This window comes from Syngnathus scovelli, chromosome 13 (assembly GCF_024217435.2).
Source record: "Syngnathus scovelli strain Florida chromosome 13, RoL_Ssco_1.2, whole genome shotgun sequence".
NCBI classification, from domain to species: Eukaryota; Metazoa; Chordata; class Actinopteri; order Syngnathiformes; family Syngnathidae; genus Syngnathus; species Syngnathus scovelli.
The window spans coordinates 11,288,097-11,309,490 of NC_090859.1; the positions used below are offsets into that span (position 1 = coordinate 11,288,097).

At 43.5% G+C, this 21,394-nt stretch overlaps 1 protein-coding gene across 6 annotated transcripts in view; it reads right to left on the reverse strand.

The window, feature by feature from the left end:
* The window catches only part of LOC125979246 (mediator of RNA polymerase II transcription subunit 13-like), a 55,417-nt gene that overhangs the window by 11,423 nt on the left and 22,600 nt on the right, over nucleotides 1–21,394 (reverse strand). For all 6 annotated transcript variants that reach the window (XM_049737253.2, XM_049737247.2, XM_049737252.2 and 3 more), the window contains 5 exons: nucleotides 21,138–21,375; nucleotides 7,281–7,365; nucleotides 5,999–6,082; nucleotides 806–951; nucleotides 507–704 (listed from right to left, as the gene is read on the reverse strand). In XM_049737253.2, coding sequence (XP_049593210.1) covers nucleotides 507–704; nucleotides 806–951; nucleotides 5,999–6,082; nucleotides 7,281–7,365; nucleotides 21,138–21,267 — 643 coding nt within the window. In that variant the 5' untranslated portion in view covers nucleotides 21,268–21,375. The remainder of the gene's footprint in view (nucleotides 1–506; nucleotides 705–805; nucleotides 952–5,998; nucleotides 6,083–7,280; nucleotides 7,366–21,137; nucleotides 21,376–21,394) is intronic.

Here is a 21,394-nt window from a genome sequence, read left to right on the forward strand (position 1 = left end):
AAAGGAATCATCTTTACTTTTATTATTTGTTGAGTTTACATCTGAAGTGCGAATGTTTTTCCTGCTTTTTAAATCCAAGTTGTTTATGATAGTTTAAATTGACTAAAGCAGGTTTAAACCTTCAATCAATGTTTATAGTTTTTATTATATTTATAGTTAATATAATGAAAAGTCCATAACTTAGTATTCACATTGGCTATATTAAACTCCAAGTTGCGTGTCGTCCCGATTTGAACTCCTTGTCATCTCATTCATCCTCTTTTTCCTTCCGCATCATTAGCTCTTTTTTGCAGCGGGGCTAAAAAAAGGCTGTGAAGGTGCTTTTCAAGAGCATCGGCAAATACCTCAAACGAAAAGCGAGAGAGGAGGAAGAGAAGTGGCGGCGGTGGCGGCTAATTTATGGGATGGCACTCGCCGCTGTTTGCTTTAGCAGAACAAAGTCACAGCGGTCCGAAGCGATTTCAGCGGGATTCCGCGCGGAGGCGGCTTTTGAAGCAAGTACTTACCGACGACCACCTCCACGGCCGCGTGAGCGTTGCGATCGTCGGCCGGCTCGACGTTCTCCTCGCCGCTTCCCGCCTTCCGCTTCAGTACCATGGGGTAAAAGTAGCTCCATTCCTCCATCAGTTTGCGTGCTGCCGGGTCGCTCATTTTATAGGCTTGACCCGTCAGAGTACCGCTCAGACCGTATGGGCTCAGGATCACTGCAAAACAAACATTCAGTTCAACCGACTAAAATCAGACTGAGCCGATACTCAAACAACGATCTATAAAAGGTTCTTCTGAATTTTTGGTGTGCCGTTACCTTGTATTGGCGCGACGGAGGTGTGTGCGAGGTGAATGTGCTGTTCTGTGATGTGATACGCCGGCTGGTGCTGGGCGATCTCCACGCTGGTGCACACGTTGCTCTCCCCGTGCAGGAAGAAGGAGAAGGAACACGACAGGTGCTCACTGGTGGAGACAGAAGAACACACCGGGTGTCCATCATGAGAGCCAGGAAGGCGGGCGACGTTTTCATGTCAACTCGGAAAAATTCCATCAATGCCACGCCATGAGAAAACAGTATCAGAGGTGTGTCAGAAAACTTCCAGGACTGGCCTTTACCAAATGCATCCATCTTTGTCCTCATTTGGCCTTCTTATTGCAGGTATGAATCCTTATTTGCTTAATGACGGATTGTTGTATTTATCTCTTTATTACACCGCCTCGGACCATCCATCATGTATACTTATTTTTTTTTTTTTTAATCACAGACTGATGTCATAATTTGGGTCTTATTGCAATCTACATGGCGGCGGCGAGCGGCCCGCGAGGTTTCGGTGATGTATATTTTTAATCTATAACGCTCCTTATAACCTTGGTTATATACATACATCAAGATGACAATAAAGTCAGCAGGTAGTGTGATCTGGTGATTACCCTGCTGCCCATGCAATATCTCCTTTGCCCCTAAGGCACTGGACCTCCATTGGAGCGGTAATGGGTCATCAAATTCAATAGGAGAAAAAAAAAAGAGCCAGTTCTGCCTTTAATGGGCCGAGCTGAAGGATGAGTTGTTAAATACTGTCCTAAAACGGCCTCCAGATGGCGCTAGGTGCACCCAGAGGGTAAGGAGGCCAAGACTGGATGTGAATTTCTGGGACAGAGAAGCTTATTATTGAGCCATGTGTGACCACATGAACAAAGGCTACACTTTATTTAACATGTGACAACCAACACCTCCCAATTAATAGTCGTCTAAATCATATAATAATGATAATAATAATAATATAAAATAATTATGATAAGTGAAGTTATGTGATTAAAAAGCGCATCGGTTTTCAAATCGTAAAACTCAAGCATTATTGTATTTCTGATACGGCTCTCGCATTATGTTGTCATCGCTGAGTGTGATATCACCACCGCAGCCGAAATGTGATGATTATGACGTTTGCGCTCTTACGCTGTTGGCACGGCAATAACAAAGGTGCAATTAAACACAACATGAGCGACATCACTGGCGTCAAACTCGTTTTCATTGCGGTCCACGTGGCTACGGTTAACTGGAAATCCAATCCACTTACTGGGAATGTGTAATCGCTACTTAGCTACAGTCGGGGGGGAACAAAATGAGAAAAAAAAATGACACCCATAACCCATTCAGAAATACTTTCATTCTTTATATTGCGAAATATAACATTATGTGAGCGCATATATTTTATACTGCCATCTGAATTCCAGGCCAGATGTTCTAGCGCTACCTGTGAGTCACACAAACACACGTACAGTACATTGCATGTCCTTTAGCAAAGGGCATTTTCCTGCACCGTAAGCGGGTGTGATTATGTGGACACACAGCACTTCTTGCATCCTTTGGGACCTGGTGTGTGTGTGTGTGTATGTGTAAACAGTAGTAAACATGATGTGCGGATGGTACTCAAATGAAGAGTGATCCTCACAGCTGGAGACTGAAGAGGAGAAGGGTGCGGAAAAAGAGGGTGATTGGGAACGACAGTAAGAAGGTCTTCATTTTATATTTATATAAAAGAAAAAAAAGAGAAGTAGCCTCGGTGGTTGAAAATTAAGCAAATGCACCAGATGAAGCGTAAAGCTGCCAGCCAGGCACAGGGAAAAAAAAGAGAGAAAAAAAACATACAGTTTGAAATATAGAGTGAGAGCAAAGCCAGCCTGGGAGAAAGTGCGGCGAGTGAATAATTCAGCAACACACACACAGACACATTGCTGCAATTGCCGCACACATATCAATGAAATTGAAGTTTTAGCAAGTGATCTTATGTTTACGCTAAAAGGATTCAAGCAATGTCAAGCAGAATCTTGATCAAAACATAACAGCGCTTTTATTTGAGATGCTGTTATTGAACAAATCATCGTCAAAGCCACTGGCTATTTGATTGCAAACGATAAGAAGAAACAAGTTCAGTTCAGTCTGACAGATAAATGTATTTTTTCTCTGACAGGATTAATAAAAACAGAATATTGGCATTTGTTATCTATGTAAACGACATAATCTGATGGTTGGATTCAAATCTGTTATTATTTGAATGTGATGTGCACTGTACTAGTATTCAGACATATTTGATAACATTCAACAATATTTTAATTATGTGCAGTATTATTGAAATGAGTGGACCGCGTACTGTATAAGGGACTTTTTTTCTTGAGCTTATAACTTTAATAAAAAATAAATGTAACTTTTTATCTCAAACATGAGCAAATTTTAAAAAATTCTGTCCTCAAAATATTCAATTTTATTTTCGGATTGACTTTTAACTTGAAAATGTAACACTATCTCCAAAATATTTTTTTTCCCCGTGAAATGATTTTTTTTTCTAAAAAATTATGAATCATTATTCTTTATTATTATGATTTTCATCAAGAAAACATTGACTTAATAATCCCCATCCATCTTTATGGCTGACTATCTGTATCGATCTTGTTTCTGGCACAGGATCTCATTAGCAAGTGTACCTAATCCAGTGGCCGCGTGCATATGACAAATTACATGTGGGCATGAAGAGACCTCCTAACGATGCTATAAATATGCAGATAAGCTCGCTTCAACTAGTGAGTACAGCCAAAGTGACACGTACACGAGTAGTGGAACATCACTGGCTGAGACCAATGAAGAAAAACTGCGCTTTAGTATGTGTCAAACAGCGGGCGGCTCCGGCGAGGTTCCGACATGCTTGACATACGCGTCACATTAGCATGTAGCATTGTTGAATTAAAGAGGAAGAATTAGAATACAAATTGTCCTATAAGAAGATTTAGTCAGCATCTGTATTTAGAAGCCAGCAGTGTAACAAATACAGACTGTGCTGTGCTAACTCAATTTGATTTACAGCAGTATGTCAAGTTTGGGCTGGCAAGTCACAGAAAAAAAAAAAAAAGGGAAAACTAAAGTCATATATCTTAACATAAGATGCCAGGCAACACAAACTGGTTCCTAGACTCAATTGCAAAACTGCCAGTCAACTTTTTTTTTTTTTTTACTTTTCCATCTATCTAAAGTAATTAGTTTCATTTACCTGCTAATGTAAGAATGATAGAAGACATCCACGGAATATGTCATTGTTTGTGTTCTCCGATCTCCGGGGAGGCCCGTTACACGTGTTGTATAACACGTTTGTTGCGTGTCAATACAAACGGCGTATTTAACGAGAAGGCTTCCAAATAAATTGGCCGCGACGCAAACGATGGGCTCCCGACGACAACTTTAATTGCAAATTCTGTCAGGACGCGTACATCTCCTCTAATGAGAAACGTTCACGTTTATAGTCCAATTAATTGCTCAGTGTTTAGCATTAGCGAGGATTTTGACATCTATGATGACTTGTACGTCGTCCCAGTCAGGTTGCATGATTGCGTCTTTAGGTGGAATCAAACTTTTCTCCTCTGGTGAAAGAATTTTTTTCATTTGGTAGATTCAATGTATGAATAATGGAAGAACAAATCAGTGCTACAGTAACCGTATGCACAGTTTGAACAGTTCATCTTTCCTTTCTTTGAGAATCGCTGCACTGGGTCACCGAACTGCCCCCAAAAAATTAATCAACCCTCCTTATTGTACCAGAGATTACAAATACAACATATATAATAGCACAAAAAAAATGTTTCTCTTTCTGCTTGGATATTCCGTGACCTTGGGATATGGCTGGGCACCAAGTGTCTGTTGCCAAGACGACGGCTAATAGCTCAATGTCACCCGAGGAGAGCGGAGCATCTGCGCGCTATTTATTTACTATGAAGTATTGTTAGGGAGATCATACAACATTCTCTAGCGTCTTCAGTCACAAGAGAATTTCTTTTTTATTTATCTATTTATTTATTCCAGCTTTAAAATATAATATGCTGTCCTGTATGCGGTCATGAATTCAAATGAGAGCCTCGATAAATTTACATTGTATCGTAGTTGGCATGCATACAACTGACTGAACTAATGAGAGGGACAGACTGTAATGCATCAATTCAGCCGTCTGTAGTAATGATTAATTTATGACCATCACTTCGGCACCCCCCCGCCCCCCTTCTTATCCCTCTTCCTCCCAGTGAACCCCCACCCACCCCCTTTTTAAGCGTCTGATGCAATTCGCTCCCAACCCAGAGAGCTTCCTCCTCATTCCGACACAAAGAGAGCAGAGGGAGGAGGTTTTGGAATTCTCTCCTGGATGCGCCGCTCTTCTCCGCCACTATGGCCCCAGGGACACACGCGAGATAAACACCGGGGAAGCTTGACAAAGGCGGGGGTGGGGGTGGGGGGGTGTTGGGCCATGATGATGGCGCGCGCTGTTGTAGACGCCCTCTGTTGGGGATAAAAGGCACCGACGGCGTGGAGGTGCAGAGGAGACAAAGGAGCTGGTTACAGCTGAGGCGGGAGGTCACATGACATCAACTGAGCAATGCCCCCTTGTGGTGTGTGTGTGTTGGGGGGGGGGGGGCTTCTGATTCCTGAGTCTAGCGCAAGCAATGCTATTGTGGAAAAGAAACATGCGGGGTGCATTTGGATTGTATGTGAAGTGCAAGCAAAGCAGAGCGGCTGTAAAAAAATAAAAAAATAAATAAAGAACAAAAGTGTCATTCACCAAAGCCTTTTGTTTTGTTTGTGGACATTGAAAGCTGCGCTGATATTCCGCCTTCTCCCTCTTTGCAGGATGCTCAATAATTCAAAGAGGCAACAGTGGCTCAGCGTGAGGCAAGGATGGGAAAGGGGGGGGGGGGGTGTTTGTTGGGGGTGGTGGCTTCGCAGCGGTGCACGCCACATGACAACAGATATTTAGAAGTCTCCCTACATCAGTAATTATTACAACCAACAAACGTTCTACTCCCCCCACTTGGAGCTTTGGCCATAAATATCGCCACTTTCATCTGCCCCAGTCGGAGAAGCAAAAACGTATCCGATTGTGGTAAAGTGTCACTCGAGTCCACTAACGCATACAAACATCCAGACAGAAACTAAAATGAACCCTTTGAATAGCCTCACAATGTTGCCTCCACTCACCTGCTGCCCAGAGACTTTTCCTGCAGTTGGTGCGGCTTGAAGAACCACTTGCCGACTCTCACGAATCCTTTGTCCATGAGACATCTGCAGCGGTGAGAAGAACAAAAGAGAATGTAAGACGCTCACTTCACCGTGATAATAATAATGATCATTATCCTTGGCTTTCAACAGCAGGCTGTCAAATAGAAACGTACGCCCGAACAAAACAAGGAAGCGGAAAACTTGAGCAGCAGAGTAAACTGCGATGGTATCAAATAGTCGAGGTTTTTCTTGCCTTCCTTCACTGACCGTCTCCACGGTCTTGACTTTTACTCCATGTGCCGGCGCCAGGGAATTCCGAACCGGATCCTCTGACCCGAGTCAAGGATTTACACGATTGTTTTATAGATTGGACTTGCGCAGCCTCCAGTGCTTCCATCCGCTACGTGTGTAGCTAGCTTAACTTTACTTTAGCTTAACTTGGTTTTCCAAGCACCCCACACCGCAAGATAATCTGACAATCGGGCTTTTGCTTTGATTTGTCATCATTTCAATAGTGAAGAAATCGCCGTGCGTATACTTTGCTCGACACAATCTCGAGCTTAAGGTAGCTAATTTAGCCAAACGATTACAACTCTGCCTTTTCTAATGGTCCCAATCGTTTGCTCGGTAGCAGTTTATCAAATGGTTCCTAATTGCTTTGCTTGTGATTGTTTGATTAAAAGCCACTTGACTCAAATTTATGCTCATGTGAGCGGAGCGAAAAGTAAATCGGCCGCCCGGCGACAAAGTTTATTTGGTGGCGAAGGAGAAGGTAGTGGCTGTCGCGTCGGAACAGCTAGCAATAAAAGAAGTTAGCTTCAAGGTAATAGGAAGGTTAATTCCGCCTGCCCCCTATGATGATCGCTGATGCCTCACTTAATAGAGAGCAAATATGTGCTGCTTCATTTAACAGATGGCTCTAGCTCAGAAAGGAGAGCTTTGGGTACTTGAGCAAATGATTCACTGCTCAAATTATTAATTTCAGTGAGAATGCCAGAAGACAAGTGGAGATGTCTAATTATTTAGTTTAGCACTTTTTGTTTGGGGACGCACTTCAAATATCTTTCGAAATCGACCTCGGAGACCGATGGAATTACATTCGGTGGATGTGTTATTTTTCAAAACGAGACAAACTTGATCAGAACTGAGAAAATGGTTTTGGAATTCCAAACAGGCTCCATTTTTTTTTTCTCCTGAATAATAAAAACACAATCCCAGACATTCATGTTTTGTTTGTTTTTGCCATTCACTTTCTCATTACCTTTCCAGCAGGTTGTGTACGGCCTTAAACAGCAGGGTCCTGCACTCGTAGGACAGTCCGCACTCCCACAGCCCCTCCTCGGCCACTGAAAAGTGAAAATCATCAAATTATAAATCTCAATATACGGCATTATTACCCACGCTGCTTTATAATCCCTCTCGGTGGCAACAGTAATGATGTTTTCAGAGACAGAGAAGCATCTGCAGCGGCCAGCTTGAGGATTATAAACAACGCGCGCGCTTGTTTATGGCGTGCTCTGTCACCACATGCTGCATGTGCTGATGAGGGAACCGGCGCATCATATCAAGAATCGCGCTCGGGGATGAAAACGCGCGCTGTGATGTCACTGAGAGCAAGTGTGTGCGTATGTGTGCGAGTGCGCACACTGGGCAAGTGTCAGGTTAGCTGCAGCGACAAGCCAGTCAAGCCCAGTGCAGTTGTCAGCCTCGCTTAGCCCAAGAGCAAGCGTGCGGGCGCCACTCGCGTGCTCGAGTTCTTGCACATGCGTGTCTAGTTGCGGGCTAGCCCCCTTTTTTTTTTTTAAACCCCCATCACAACAGCCCCCGGGCAAAAACAACAACAAAAAAGGTTGCTGACATGGAAGTGAGCTACAAGCTAAAAAGAGGTGGGTCAAATGTAACCAAATTTGGGTCAAAAAGGAAAATTTTTGGGGGAGTTGTGTTGTTTTGTAAACAAATTAGAAAGTTGGGTCTAATTGACCCTAAATTGGGTAATTTTTACATTCATTTGACATTAAACTCAAACTCAGTGTTAATAAACAGCTTTTTATTTTGAAAAAAATATATATATATTATAAAAATGGGGGTGGCGGTTAGGAATGTTACTGTACTGCAGCTCCCAAATAAACACACACAGCGAGCGTCCAGTTAACAGTGCTTGTCTTTGTTCTGCGCCATACTGTATACCTGCAGGGCTGAGCGTGTGCAGGGTGGGTGTTGTGTTTGCGTTCGGGGAAGTGATGTTGGGGTGCAGGAGGGGGGGCAAACCCCAGCATCATCACAGAAAAGAGGAATGCAAAGACCTCATGGGGTGGTGGGGGGCTTCATTCTCCATCTCATATTTATGTCATGTGTCTTCCCGCCCTTGTGCTCTGTTAATATTTTCATCTCGCGTTTCCCCCCCCCCAGCCCACTGCCTCTTAACAGGGGTGAATGAAATTTCCTTACTCGCCAGAATTACCCTGTCGCCATGGAAACGCAGGCGCGAGAACATGGCGTCCTGGCATTCAATTTCAACAGCGTGCCCTCCTCCTGCTTCTCCTCCTCCTCCTTCTTCCTCTGTTCTCTTGCTTCCAACACCCAATCCACCTCCTCCTCCCCCCCCCCTCCTGCTCCCTCCCCAACACCCAGCCCTCATTTACTCCTGCTTGAGGGCGCAGACAGGAAGCTTGCTAGAGCCAGCTCGCTCTATCTAACAGCAGTGAGATGAGCAGAATGCCAAGTCTCCGGCAAAATCCAGCTCATTAGCTCTCGCCGCTCTCCTGATATCTCTTCTTTCTCTGTACACCTCTTAAAAAAGATCAACTTTGCAGCTCAACACTGCTGAACTCGATCGACAAGATGGGGGGGGGGGGGGGGGGAGGCTAGGAAAACATCTTCTCACGCCTCGCTTTAAGTCAACCAAACGAGAACAAAAGTAAAGCAAAAGTGACTATTTGAAAATCTACTCCTAAAACCTGCCACTAATATTGGTCATTCAATGCAGAGGATAAAGAATATGAGTACAAATATTGTCCGTCTACATGAAGTTGCTGCAACCTTTGTGTTCAATTTGTTGCATTCACTGTACCACTGATGCTAATTAGCATTAGCTGCTTCATCTATTTGCTTTTTTTGCCTTCTGGAACTTACATGAAGCTAAATAATTTGCATATTTTGTATACTTTAAAATGCAACACTTGATCAGTCAATGATCGGGCTAAGAGGAAAGTCGTAATTGTTGTCAAGGAAGTATATGTTTATGTTAAGTCTGGAATTTTCCCGACACTTGACACTTCTCAAACTGAAAAACTAATGTACTCCAAGTCTTTTACAATAAAGGGTTACTGTCATGCGGGGATTTCCTCTGCCTCTCTCCCAGAAAAGCAGCAGTACAGCATAACCTTCTTTTTATGGATCCCGGCAGTAGTAACGGAACCCATTTAGACCCCAACTACGCAATCCCCATTAGAGTTAGCACCGCATCAGCACAAGTGTCAATAGCGTAAGAAAAGCTCGTCAAATTCAACACGCGGCGACGGTGATGTCGAAATTGTGCATGTAGGCTGGAGGAAAACACGGCGCCACTGTCACTGTAGCAACAGCGCGTCACTAAGCGCCACATTTTCAGATTTACTGCCTGTTAATCAGGGGAGGAAAACAGATGGCCCGAGGGAAAAGCGTGCTGCAGAGACTCAAATGTGCAGCTGAGTGCAATAGAGCTTTAATGCATCATGATCCGTCATTCATCACAGACGCGGCGGCGGCGGCGGCGGCGGCTACAGCCAACTGCAGTACGCCCCGGAGAATGTAAATGGGCCGCACGTTATCAGCCACACTCTCTCAATTAGATTAAAGTCATTTTGCCTTTTTACTGATTCGTGCAGAAAACAAGGCTGGTACATTGCAGGAGAGGGGAAAAGTCGTTTTAAAAGTGGATTTTCTGCACTGTATTTAATATGGGGACGGTAAACCGCAATTTATCAACAGGTGGGTCTATAAATACAGATTTTTCAATTTAGTTTGACTCCTCAAACACACCAAAACTTAATTAAAGCTCATTTTCTTTCAAACAGATGAACAAACATAAGCCATGTTGACGGCCACGTAACTCCACCGTCTTTTACATCACCACTAGGGGGCGGGATCCCTCACCAAGCACACTGGCGAGCCAACAAACAAAGCTGCTATTGATCTCCAAGGTGCGACAACACGCGGCGACCTTTCCCCGCACGCCTCCTTCCCTTTTCTCCGGCTCTTCCATTTGTTCATTTGCCTGGAATCAATATCACCCACAGCTCAAGGGCCGACCCGTTCCCCCCCTAAACTAGCCCCGTCTGGGCCGTGGCGCGAAGCCAGTGCACATTTGCTGCAATCTAAAATAAGTGCAGTTTATGCCCCCCCCTCCCCCCCCATACCTTTGTTTGACTGCAGGTGTTTTCCTATTTTCCTCACATAAGCATCAAGTGTACTGATTATGACAGGGCCAGGTAAGGTCAATAGCATGTAGCAACACTCTAATGAGGTTGAATTTATCCAGCAGTGCGTGAATATTGTTAGCGGGCTGTGTGTGTGTTTACACAGCTACACAAAGAAATACACACTTACACAATTCTGTGTGTAATAACAGTTCTTAAAAGTGCGATAAAACGGAGGCAAGCTATTTTCTTGAGGATAAACCTTTTGCAAATTTTGTTCCACTTTAAAGAAGAACTGCCAGCACAAGGTGTTATATATTTTTTTTTTTTGAAAAATGACACCTTGTTTCAACATCATGAAGTTGATTACAACCTCTTGAGATGCCGCCAGCTTGTTTATCAAAGCCACTTCTCCGACCACAAGTGTAATTTCTTCAAGTATTTATATACTGGATGAGGAAGAGAAAAGTTAGGAGATGACGTATCCTCAAGAAATTAATGAAAAAAAATGTGCTACATAATCTAAAACTTGCAACCCGGGGGAGGACATAAAGTTGCGTAGCGCTGCCAACTTAGCAACACAATTATTGTCTTAAGCTAACATTGCACATGGACAAGCATGTTTCCATCAAGTCATTAGACACCATGTAATGGAAACATGAACTCGGCACTGAGACCCAGAGAGTCCAGGAGGACGCTTATGGAGAGTGAAGGCTTGTGGAGGGAAGTCTGGAATCAATTAAGTGACTGAGCTGGAGTTGCTTGCATAGTTGTGAGGGTGAGTCAGGCAAAAAAAAAAAGAAAAAAGAAAGAAGGCACCAGGGATGTGTAGGCTGCGTCTGGAGGTGTTTAGAATGTGTAGCAGTGGTGCAAACAGACATGATGGCATGTGTGTTAAAAATAGGAGAAGAAAAAAAAATACTAGTTAGGATCAAAAAGCTCATGGTTGTTTTGTGGCGAGAGTGAGAATTGAAGCAGCGGAGTCAAGTTGCAGTCAGCAGAGCTCCACCTCTGCGACGCCGAGGTCAAAGTGGAGGGTAGAAGCGGGCGGATGACCGGCTCGCTCTCGTTCTGCACTCAAACAACTTCCCCTTGTTACTTCTCAGTACTTTGCTTTTCTCTCTTGGCTTTGACAAGGGGGGAATTTGACTCAGGGTGTAGGGGAAAGACAAATAAAAAAAAACAGAACTATCTGAGCAGATGTGAAAAACTAGTTTCAACTGTACGTTGGACTTTCCCAACTAAAAGGCATCAACGTTTAAATTTGAATCCCACAAACCGCTTATTGCTTGTATTTGGCAATTTACATAGAAATCCCCAAATACAGTAAAAATAAAACCATCAATCGCTCCTTCACTCTAATTACATCAACAATAATTTGCTTATTAAAACTGAACAGTCAACAAGAGCTGAAAATATATTTCAGTCTCTATTTCGTTCCATAATCGAGGAGAAGTAAATGTCATGGGCACGCTGAAAAGGAAAATCAATTATTGAAAGCAACACAAAATAGCAACATCAAACCCCCCACTAGCTCAGCTCAAATATTCACTTAGTCTCCCGCTCAAATCAAAAAGAGGACGTTTTTACAGATTAAAAACAAAAAATGTACGGATAATCATCTCAGCGGAGCCGGAGAACAGATTGCACGCGATAAACTGTTTAATTGATTAAGCATCACAGTTGCTGCGATAGCATGCGGGATAGTGTGACAGCATGTTGACAGCGCAAATATATAATTCACCAGCTATTTACTGTATTAACGCAAAATTGGAAATGACTGGAGAGGAGCAGCAGGGAAAAGATGGCGCGAAATGTGTGGCCGCTCTGTTTTTGTGTGTTGGCATCTCACCAACGCTAACACCGACTTTCCCCATTCACTCCCTCATAACTGACAGTCACTTACTGTGACTCTTCACACACACACACACACACACAAAGCGAATCGTTTTGATGTTTGGGAAGCGGCGCGGATGGATGCAAAGTGCCAAGTGTTCTCCCATAAGTCGCCGGTAATGAATAAATGAACGGGACGTGGTGTCTGTGAGCTGTTTTTTCGCACGTCGTCTAGAAACTCCTCTCGGTCTCATTTGCATTTGCACAGAATCACAGCTGGTATCCTGGATTCCATAACGCCGACATTTAATGAATAAAATATAATTAAATGGCAAAAAATCAGTAGGAGAAGACTTCGCCCCAAGTAATCATACTGATGAACACAGATTTTAAGTATGCATTGATTTTACAAAAATCTTGGATTACTCCTTTAACCCTCCTTGTTGTGTAATACATAGTTAGCTACCTAGCTAGCTAAAAATTTGTTGCTGCCTCTTGACTAGGACTCACTTAAAATTAATTTCATCTAAATTTTAAATTAAGTTTAAAAAAAATGCACGCAAAAAAAAAATCTTGACTCGGACTCACTTAAATTAATTTCATCTAAATTTTAAATTAAGTTTAGAAAAAATACCCGCAAAAAAAAATGGATGAACTCCTTAGATGTGCTTTAATACAGATATAAAGCAACTAGGTAGCATTAAAATTATGCGCGGTGCAGTTTATGGCTCCTCTGAATGGCCTGACTCTTTTCGGCCTAATTTGCTGAGCGTGCTTCCTTTAACCGATGAGATTATAAAAATGTGTATGATAGTCTGGGTTTTATGTCTCGCTTTTATGATGTCGCCTCTCCTCCAAAACACACCGTGTTTCCTCTGTCTGTGTAAAAGTGTTTGCTTGCGGGTGAACTTTTATTGACAGTTTACGATTAAGTATGACATCATATTGTTAGTGCGAAAGAACATATGGCATCACTCCATTTATAACTTAGAAGAGCATATCAGCACACAGCCTAAGTTTAGATGGCGGCAATTCCGAAAAGAAATGTCAAGAAGGATAATAAAAGATATTAAGAGGATTCTAAACGAAAAACACATCAACCTTTTCGACTCGGCTGTTAGCCTTTTGCGTAATGTCAACGCACTTGATTCTGATTCGGAGAACTCTTTGAGGAAAGAGGAAAACAGCAGCAGCAGAAGCAAGTTTGTTTAAAAAAAAAAAAATAAAATAAATGCTGGGCGCCGTAACCTCCTATGAGGTCAAGAGACTCTCAGTGCCGCATCCAACGAGCATAATTCCATTTATCACGTTTGCATTTATGAGCGCAGCATGCAAATGGGTGTTTATTAAAAATAATAATAAAATAAAAGGTCTCATTTCTGTGCTGTTGACCCTCATGTTAAGCCACAGACACTTGAGCACCTCATTAGAAGTGAATGAGACTCGAGGTGGGAGGCAAGGCGGCTATTGAGAGGCTTAGTGGGACTCCACAGGGCTCCCTAACTGCCACTGCAGCGGGTGGGGGAGGGGGGGAGCGGCGGCCGCAGATTGACAGTTAAGCTCTCGCTCTCTCGCGCTCTCCTTCACCTACACGCCTCCGCCCCTCCCCAAATGGAGGAGCGGGAGGGAGCTGGAGAGTCCTCCTGGCTTTTTTCCCAGGGAGGACCAAGATGCACTCGATTCGAGCGTGGGGACGAATCGGCTGAGCCGCTGGCGGCGTTTATGAACTAATGGAACTGGTCTCAGATCAGATTCATTGCTGACAGTTTTCAACTCGCACAAACATGTTACAGTATTTTGACGGCATTAATTCAAATGAGTCAACCAACTGGAGTGCCAACCGGCTGCGGCGGGAGCATCGATTGTGCGGCTAGGGCAACAAAATCAGCTCTTCTAAGATGATTAAAAAAAAAAGCGGGAAAAGGCCAGTGGAGAAAATCAATTTTGGCGGTAGTAGTCACTTGACACGGGCTGAAAGGCCACACAAACTGCTGATTTTCAAACACCGGGAGGGAAGCGCGTCACATCCCGCACGCACGGCTCGACTCACGGTCGTTCACGAATCATTCACAACCGTCACCGACGCTTTGTATCATTCAAGCGGAAAACGAATCAGCTGTTTGCAAGCTCGGTGGTTTAAAAGATCCACAAATAGCGGCGGAAGGAATTTGCTCATAGTAAACATGAGTCACCCGCGTTCGAGGCTCCTCGTGTTTTTCCGATAGCTTTGGGCGTCATTTAATGGGTGAGAACAAACTGATTCATGGACTGACATGACAACTGGAGGCAGTGTCGTTATCCGACACGATGTTCATTTTCTGTCTGCTGACTTTTAAGTCGGAGATTGCTCTCGTGACAATTTACAAGATTGAGCAAATCGGTTTATACGCTACAATGTGTGCTATACAGTTACACCAAAAAAAAAACTTAACAGCTGACAGAGGTGTGCGATTTCCTGACTGTTATTGTGGTTTCAAATTGAAGAAAGAAAAAAAAAAGAAAGTTGAGCTTTTGTTCACATTTTGGCAGCCTTGTCGCACTTTTCCCCGCCTCCCCGTCAACTCCGGAGTCGCCCTTCTTCTCTGATACCTTGGAAATTTCCTTCACTCTGTAATATGTTCAAAAACTCTTTCCTCTATCTGTTTACTTCTTTAATATTCTCTCTGTCGCTTTTTCAGTCTCTCTTTGCCCGTTCTTCTTAAGGCGCAAACACACACAAAGCTTTCATTCTTTCTGGCAGTGTGTGTGTGTGTGTTTTTTTTTTTTTTTTTTAAAGGAAGGAGAAGAAAATGTATGCTCCCCCCTCCCCTCTCTACCGCCCTCACCCTTCTGTGTGCAGCTGGGAAACTTCACCCTTACATCTCGACTGAAACACACACACACAGTGGAGGGTCAGGAGGTCACAGGCCACGCCCTGGCAGCCCAAAGGGGGTGGATACAAAAGAAGGAGGGAAGGAAATCAGAGATCCTCAGTCCTTGCCGACAAATTTACAGAAAAGTCAACAAGACTGAGGTCATTTTTTCCTTTTTTTTTACACCCCCCCCCCCCCCCTCCTCACCACCGGGGGAGCCAAGTTAGAGGAGGAGAAAAAAAACAGTTTCCTTGTTACGCCATGACTGAACATTTGTTTGCTGTTTGGAGATGAACAGACTAGCCACACATTTGGTGTGAATTTTCCCCCAAATAAACCGAGGATATGGCACGCCGTCTATTTGATGGGCCTCAAGACAAATCCCAGATGTCGCCTCCCACTTCCTTAACAAGGCGTTTCTTCTGTTTGCAAGCGCACTCCTCCTCCTCCCCTCCGTCTCATGGATATCTTCCCCTCCCTCGTCTGACTGCCCCTCCACCCCTCTTTTTCGCCCATGTTTTCCTTTAATTTTTTTTAGGGGGGGGGTTCCATATGTGACTCACTTTTTCACTAGCATCTCCATTCTCACTCCCTTTCGGCGGTCTTACAAGGGTCTCATCACCTCCATAGGTCTTCCTTTTGAGGAAGCCTTGTCCCTATTGAGGCAATTGGCGACCTAGTTACAGACTTCATTACAAACAAACAAAAAAATAACAGGAAATTATTCACTCCATCTGGTTTAAGTTGCGCTCGGGTGAGAGATGCTACTAAGACAAATCCCGAAGGAGCAAAGAGGAGCGGGCGTTGATTGGCACTTGTACAGCAAACCCCACCCCCGCCTTTTATTTGCCAAGCACGCTAACATCACAGAGAGAAGCGGCAAAAACAAGCGAGGAGAGCAAAATAAAGCACAACAAAGGATGAGAAGAGGAGGGAGAGGATGGAGAGCGAGAGAGGAGAGGAGAGGCAGGCGTCACAAGAGAGAAGGCATGCCAAGGAAAACTTGTTGACACAGAAAAGCAGCTCAGGAGTTGTTATGGATCTAGGATAGATTTTTTTTTCCTTCGCCTTTTAATCAAAATAACATCACTCTACCATTCCTATTTTTTATTAGTAGTCACGGCCAATTTTTAACACCATACAGGGAACTAGGACGGAAGGATTTTGAAAATGGATCTCATTGCAATTTTGTGTTGATGAGTCGCTGTTACTGTTTATATCAATGCTAATTATCTTTAGCCCGTCTATGACGTTTTGCATTATATGTTAGCATTAAGCTAAGGGACACAATGTTTAAATATTCAACGTGTAATTCTCTTGAGATTATTACGTCGGTTTTACAGCAAAGTAAAAATCAACAGTTTGAAGGTAGAAACTACTAGAGAGTTTCCTAGTTTACCTGAATAGGCCAGCTGTCGGCCAACCGCTTTATGTAGCAAATCCGACTAAATTCACTCGAAAAAGCTCTTTTATTACATTTTTATCCGTAAATACCTTTTTCACCTTACACAAGGCCAACAGACACGTGGACTCTCAGGAGAATGTTTCTCTGCAATGAATAATAATAGCTATTTCTCTTTTAAAATAACCCAATGAAAAGCTCATTTTCACCCACTCTCATTTTTATTCTGCTTCTTTATTTTTTAAATGACCTGTGGGTGCCTTTGCCCTTAATCCCCAACGCCTTCCGACAAATTCATATTGGCCAATTTACTGCCAGTCGTAACCTTAAATGCTTTGTAACGAAACCTATGCAGGAAGAAAATCGGATTGGTTAAAAGAAACAGTTGCTAATGCAGTCAGCGCTACTAATTGTCAATGAACGGGCAAATTATATTCACACGGAGGCACAATCTGATTGGATGAAGAAAAAAAAAAGTAGCTACCAAGAACAAAAATTTAGGCTAAGTATGAATTTCTCAAAAATTAATTTAAGTACAACAAAGTGTTTCTCATCCTTTTTTTTTCTTACAAATGAGTCGGCCAGCGACGCACACTCGGAAGCATCTGCTAATTTGCGCGCGGCGACAATGTGAAATTAAGATTCCCCGACAACCCTTAAAGTGTATTGGGCAGCCCTCTCAGCAGTGCATAAAGATTGGCCGCGTTAACATTCGTCCGGGCCGCCGTTAAGTGAGAAGGTTAAAACGTGTGCAAGCTTTTTGTCCCTTAACAACTGCTGCTGCGCTGCACTTCAAGCAAAACACTTCATGCATCACTGATCCGACGATGTGATACTGCTATTAGGCGGACAGGTGCCATTGTGTGTGCGTGTGTGTGTAGTTTGTGTGCGCGCGCATGTGTAGTTTGTGTGCGCGCGCATGTGTATTGGGGGGAAACACGGCTATAAACGCCGCATCTGTTCAGCAAATCTGCCCTACAACAGCAAATTAAGGAACACTTTAGCCGAATGTGTTTATTTGGTGTCTTGCTGGGAGTTAAATTAACGGGTTTACGTCTTCGCACTACACAGCCACTATGCGGACAAAAATATCCGGACACTTGGCCGTTTCACCTACGGGAGGCCGTGCCAGTTTTTATGACTATAACAACTTCCGCTCGTCTATAAGGAGGACATTTTATTTGGATCATTTTTAATTGATTGTCTCAATACTTTTGCCTGCGTTAGGCATCTTAGATTAGCATTAACTCCCGTTTGTTTGTTTGTGTTTAGGCATGTGTGTGACTCCCAAAGCCAAAATCATGACCAAGTCACTCTGCCCTCTTTTGTTAATTCCATTATACATAATTATTTTCTCATAAGTGCCGGCGCTCTGATCCACTTGTTGCTCGCATATTTTCATTTCACCAGAATTCATAATGGAATGCACGAGACGGATTTGTTTTTTAATTCATCTCTCACTTTGTTTCGCTTTCACTCCCACGGGAAGTCGGTGACTGTTGAAACATTCGTAATGATGCTAAAATGTTTTCAAAAAGGAAACGGCTGGTGATGAAAGTGAAGCCAATTGTAGGTTATGAGAGTCTAAAATTACACATTTGAGATGTACTATTTAGTCATGTCTACACTCTGTGGCGTCTCACAGGGTGGTTTGAATTAAATATGCATTTAATTGAGTGTAGTTACCAACATATACCCCCCCGGGGTGCTGTCATGTATTGGTAACACTGACCTGCTAAACAAGTAAGAGCTCTTACTCTGAGTTACTCTTAAAAATTCACCCGTTTTTATTCATTTCAGGGGGGCGGCCATTTTGCCATTTGTTGTCGACTGGAAATGACATCACAGTTGCCATGTTTCATGAGCAACCAATCACAGCTCAGCTTCAGAAAACCGATGAGCCATGATTGGTTGCGACGTTTTTACAAATTCGGGGCTGAGGAACGAACAAAGAGCTTGAAATGTTTGAAAAATGTCTCCTGTCATCCAGTAGATTTCATATGAATAAAACATTTTCTTGGCTGTGCTAAGTCTTCCTACTGCACTCACCTTGACCACATGCTGTCATGGCAGCACATGGGAACACCGCCTGCGGCGTGATCAAAGTCATCAGCCTCTACTTAACTCTCACCAGAAAATACATTGCATTCATTATCTGCTCCACTTTAGCACTCATATGCTCCTTTTTGCATTCTGACAAAAGAAACTGAACCCCACGGCATAGAGTGAATACAAAGAGGGCCTAGTAAGGAACCCTGAGGAACACCAGTGGAATTGTATACAAATATGTATACACATAAAACGTTGTATTTTAGATTGATGTATGTTTGTTGTTTTTCTAGATGTTGAAGAATTGCGTGGCTTTATTTGTTAACCGTTAGCCGATTAGCTGCTAATGGACAATGCATATCAGAGTTCTCATATCTAATAAATTACTTTTGCTTTGCATAAAGGTCTCTTCGGAGCACAGCTGGGATATTACAATTTGGCACTTATTTAAATAGCCAGATAATAGATAATATCTCTCTCCTGTTTTGATGAAATATTCATCCTTATGATGAATCATCTCATTATCTGCAAACACAGATTGTGCTTGTGCACGAGTATTAACACTGCGATGACGTTGCACAATACAAAAATCTGCTGTGTTATGTATGATCCTTCAGCTGGATGAAAATGTTTGCCTTTTTTGTTTTTCAAACAAGACCAGGCTAGCATTGGCTCAACATTGTAAAATGAATGACAAAAAATAGCTAGACTTGAAAAATGCTCCTTTCGTGTGTCTCTTTTCAGATTAGAATGAGCATCATTCAAAATTCTTCTTGTGTGTTGTTTTTTTCTTCCCCCCCTTGTGGTTATTTAAAGACGCCACTTAGTGTGAAAACAGGCTCCTTAAAGACTTGCTATTGAAGCAAAGACAATATCAGAGAGGTGGCGCGAGCCAGAGGGTGCGACACTTCATCCTGGCTGCGCACACTCCTGGCACTATCTCAAAGGCATCATTTATTTAGACTTAAGCACCAGTCAAGAGATTTATCACCTTCAAACAATAGCGACGTACTCAACATTTAACCGCGTGGCTACTCAGCACTTCTTCACACCAACACGTTCCGTCAGCGGGTTCACGGACGGACATTGTAATTACAGGATCTTCTTTTCTTTTTTTTTTTTTATATCGATTTGACAGTCACGATCACTGAAAAGGAGCGACAGTCAGACCAGAGGTTCTCAAACCTTTTGGGGTCCAGGGGTGGAATGCATCAATGTAACCGAGATGCCTCTGGTGAAGCCTAATTCGCGTCTGAGCACCACGCTGAGTTTATGTCTCCATCCTGCACACTTCCAACAGGCTATTAAATGACTGAGGACTGACTGCGTGTTGGCAAGTCGTATGTCTGGAGCTACAATATCAACGTACAAAGGACCTCTCTGTATTACACATGCGGGAACAAAGAGCTTTAGCCGACATCTGTCAAGCATTCGCATGTTGCGCCTTCAAAGCTCTTTCATGGCCAATTCGCACAATCGCGACAACCCCTGCATCCACGCTTCCATCCCCCCCCCCCCTCCATCTTCTAATGAAAGCAGAGGCAGAATAATATAATCCCGCCTCCCCCGCGCGCCGTCTTCCCGCGGCTTAGTCGATATGTTGGATTTCGACACACGTGCGCGGCCAGATAATGCAAATGTTTCTATAAATAGGGCCAATAGTGCTGACAGTAGCAGTCTCCCAAGTGCGATAGCTCACTGTGATTCGTTTCTCGCGCGCACACGCGCCGCGCTTCGGCGTGGCAATAGTACCCGAGCAGCATATAAACACTTGAGCTGCAAAGCAAACACATTATAGATATGTGCTATAGGAGGTACAAGTAAAGGACTTTTACGCACTAAGCGCAAACACGTCTTAAACAAACAACACAAAGCCCGCCGAGGAATTGACAGCTCGCGCCACGAGAGGCCTTTTGTGTGTTAGACAACGACAGCGTGCATGCGGAATCACTGAACTGCACTTCATGTTATGACACAAATTGCCATGGCGGCTCATTTCAAATCAAGTACGAGACAAGCGGTATCTTGACATTGTTGCGTGACCAACTGCATGTCAATTTTTACTCTGCCCCCACCAAGAAAAAATAAATATGGCCAATTTTCTACTCAAACTCGCTTCACAATAAGCATTACCAAATTGTTAACATTCCTTTAAAAGAGGCCTCTAAACTATTCAAGTTGCTACTGTCACTTGATATTAACCATCAAGCCAACGAGGAGAACACAGCGCGTATTGAAATGTTAGAAACGTTAAAAAGTCCACTAGCATAATGCTAATGCTAATACACAATTCATAAAATCCACGATTACTGTATAGTGTGCTATTTTCACCCCAATACAAAAAAAATAATTTTATTGTTTGTGGGAAGTAGGCTGGAACGGATTAACGGCATTCCCATTTATTTCAATGGGCAAAGATGATCTGACTCGTATTACACGGCATCGCTTTGAACTCTGACTCCATAACTGTATTAGCATGTATGATCAGATTTAAATACACCTCTTTATAACCAAATCTAACAAGCACATTACAGTAGACAGAAAATGAGGAGCAACTAGTGTTGCCTCCTCCTCCCGCTCACCTTCCAGCTCATGATGGATGACATCTGACAGGTTGGGCTCATCGCCCCACCAGAAGATCCACAGCTCCTTGGCATCGGGCTTGATCTTGCGGCGCCATACGCACAACAGGTTGGCCTGCACGCAGCGCATGAAGCTGCGCAGGACCGGGTCGTCCTGGGCCGGCGCCGAGATCACCGGACCGTACTCGCCGCCGCCACGGAAGTTGTAGCAGCGCCATTTGATCCCCGTCAAATCCGCCTGATGGGGGGGAGACAGA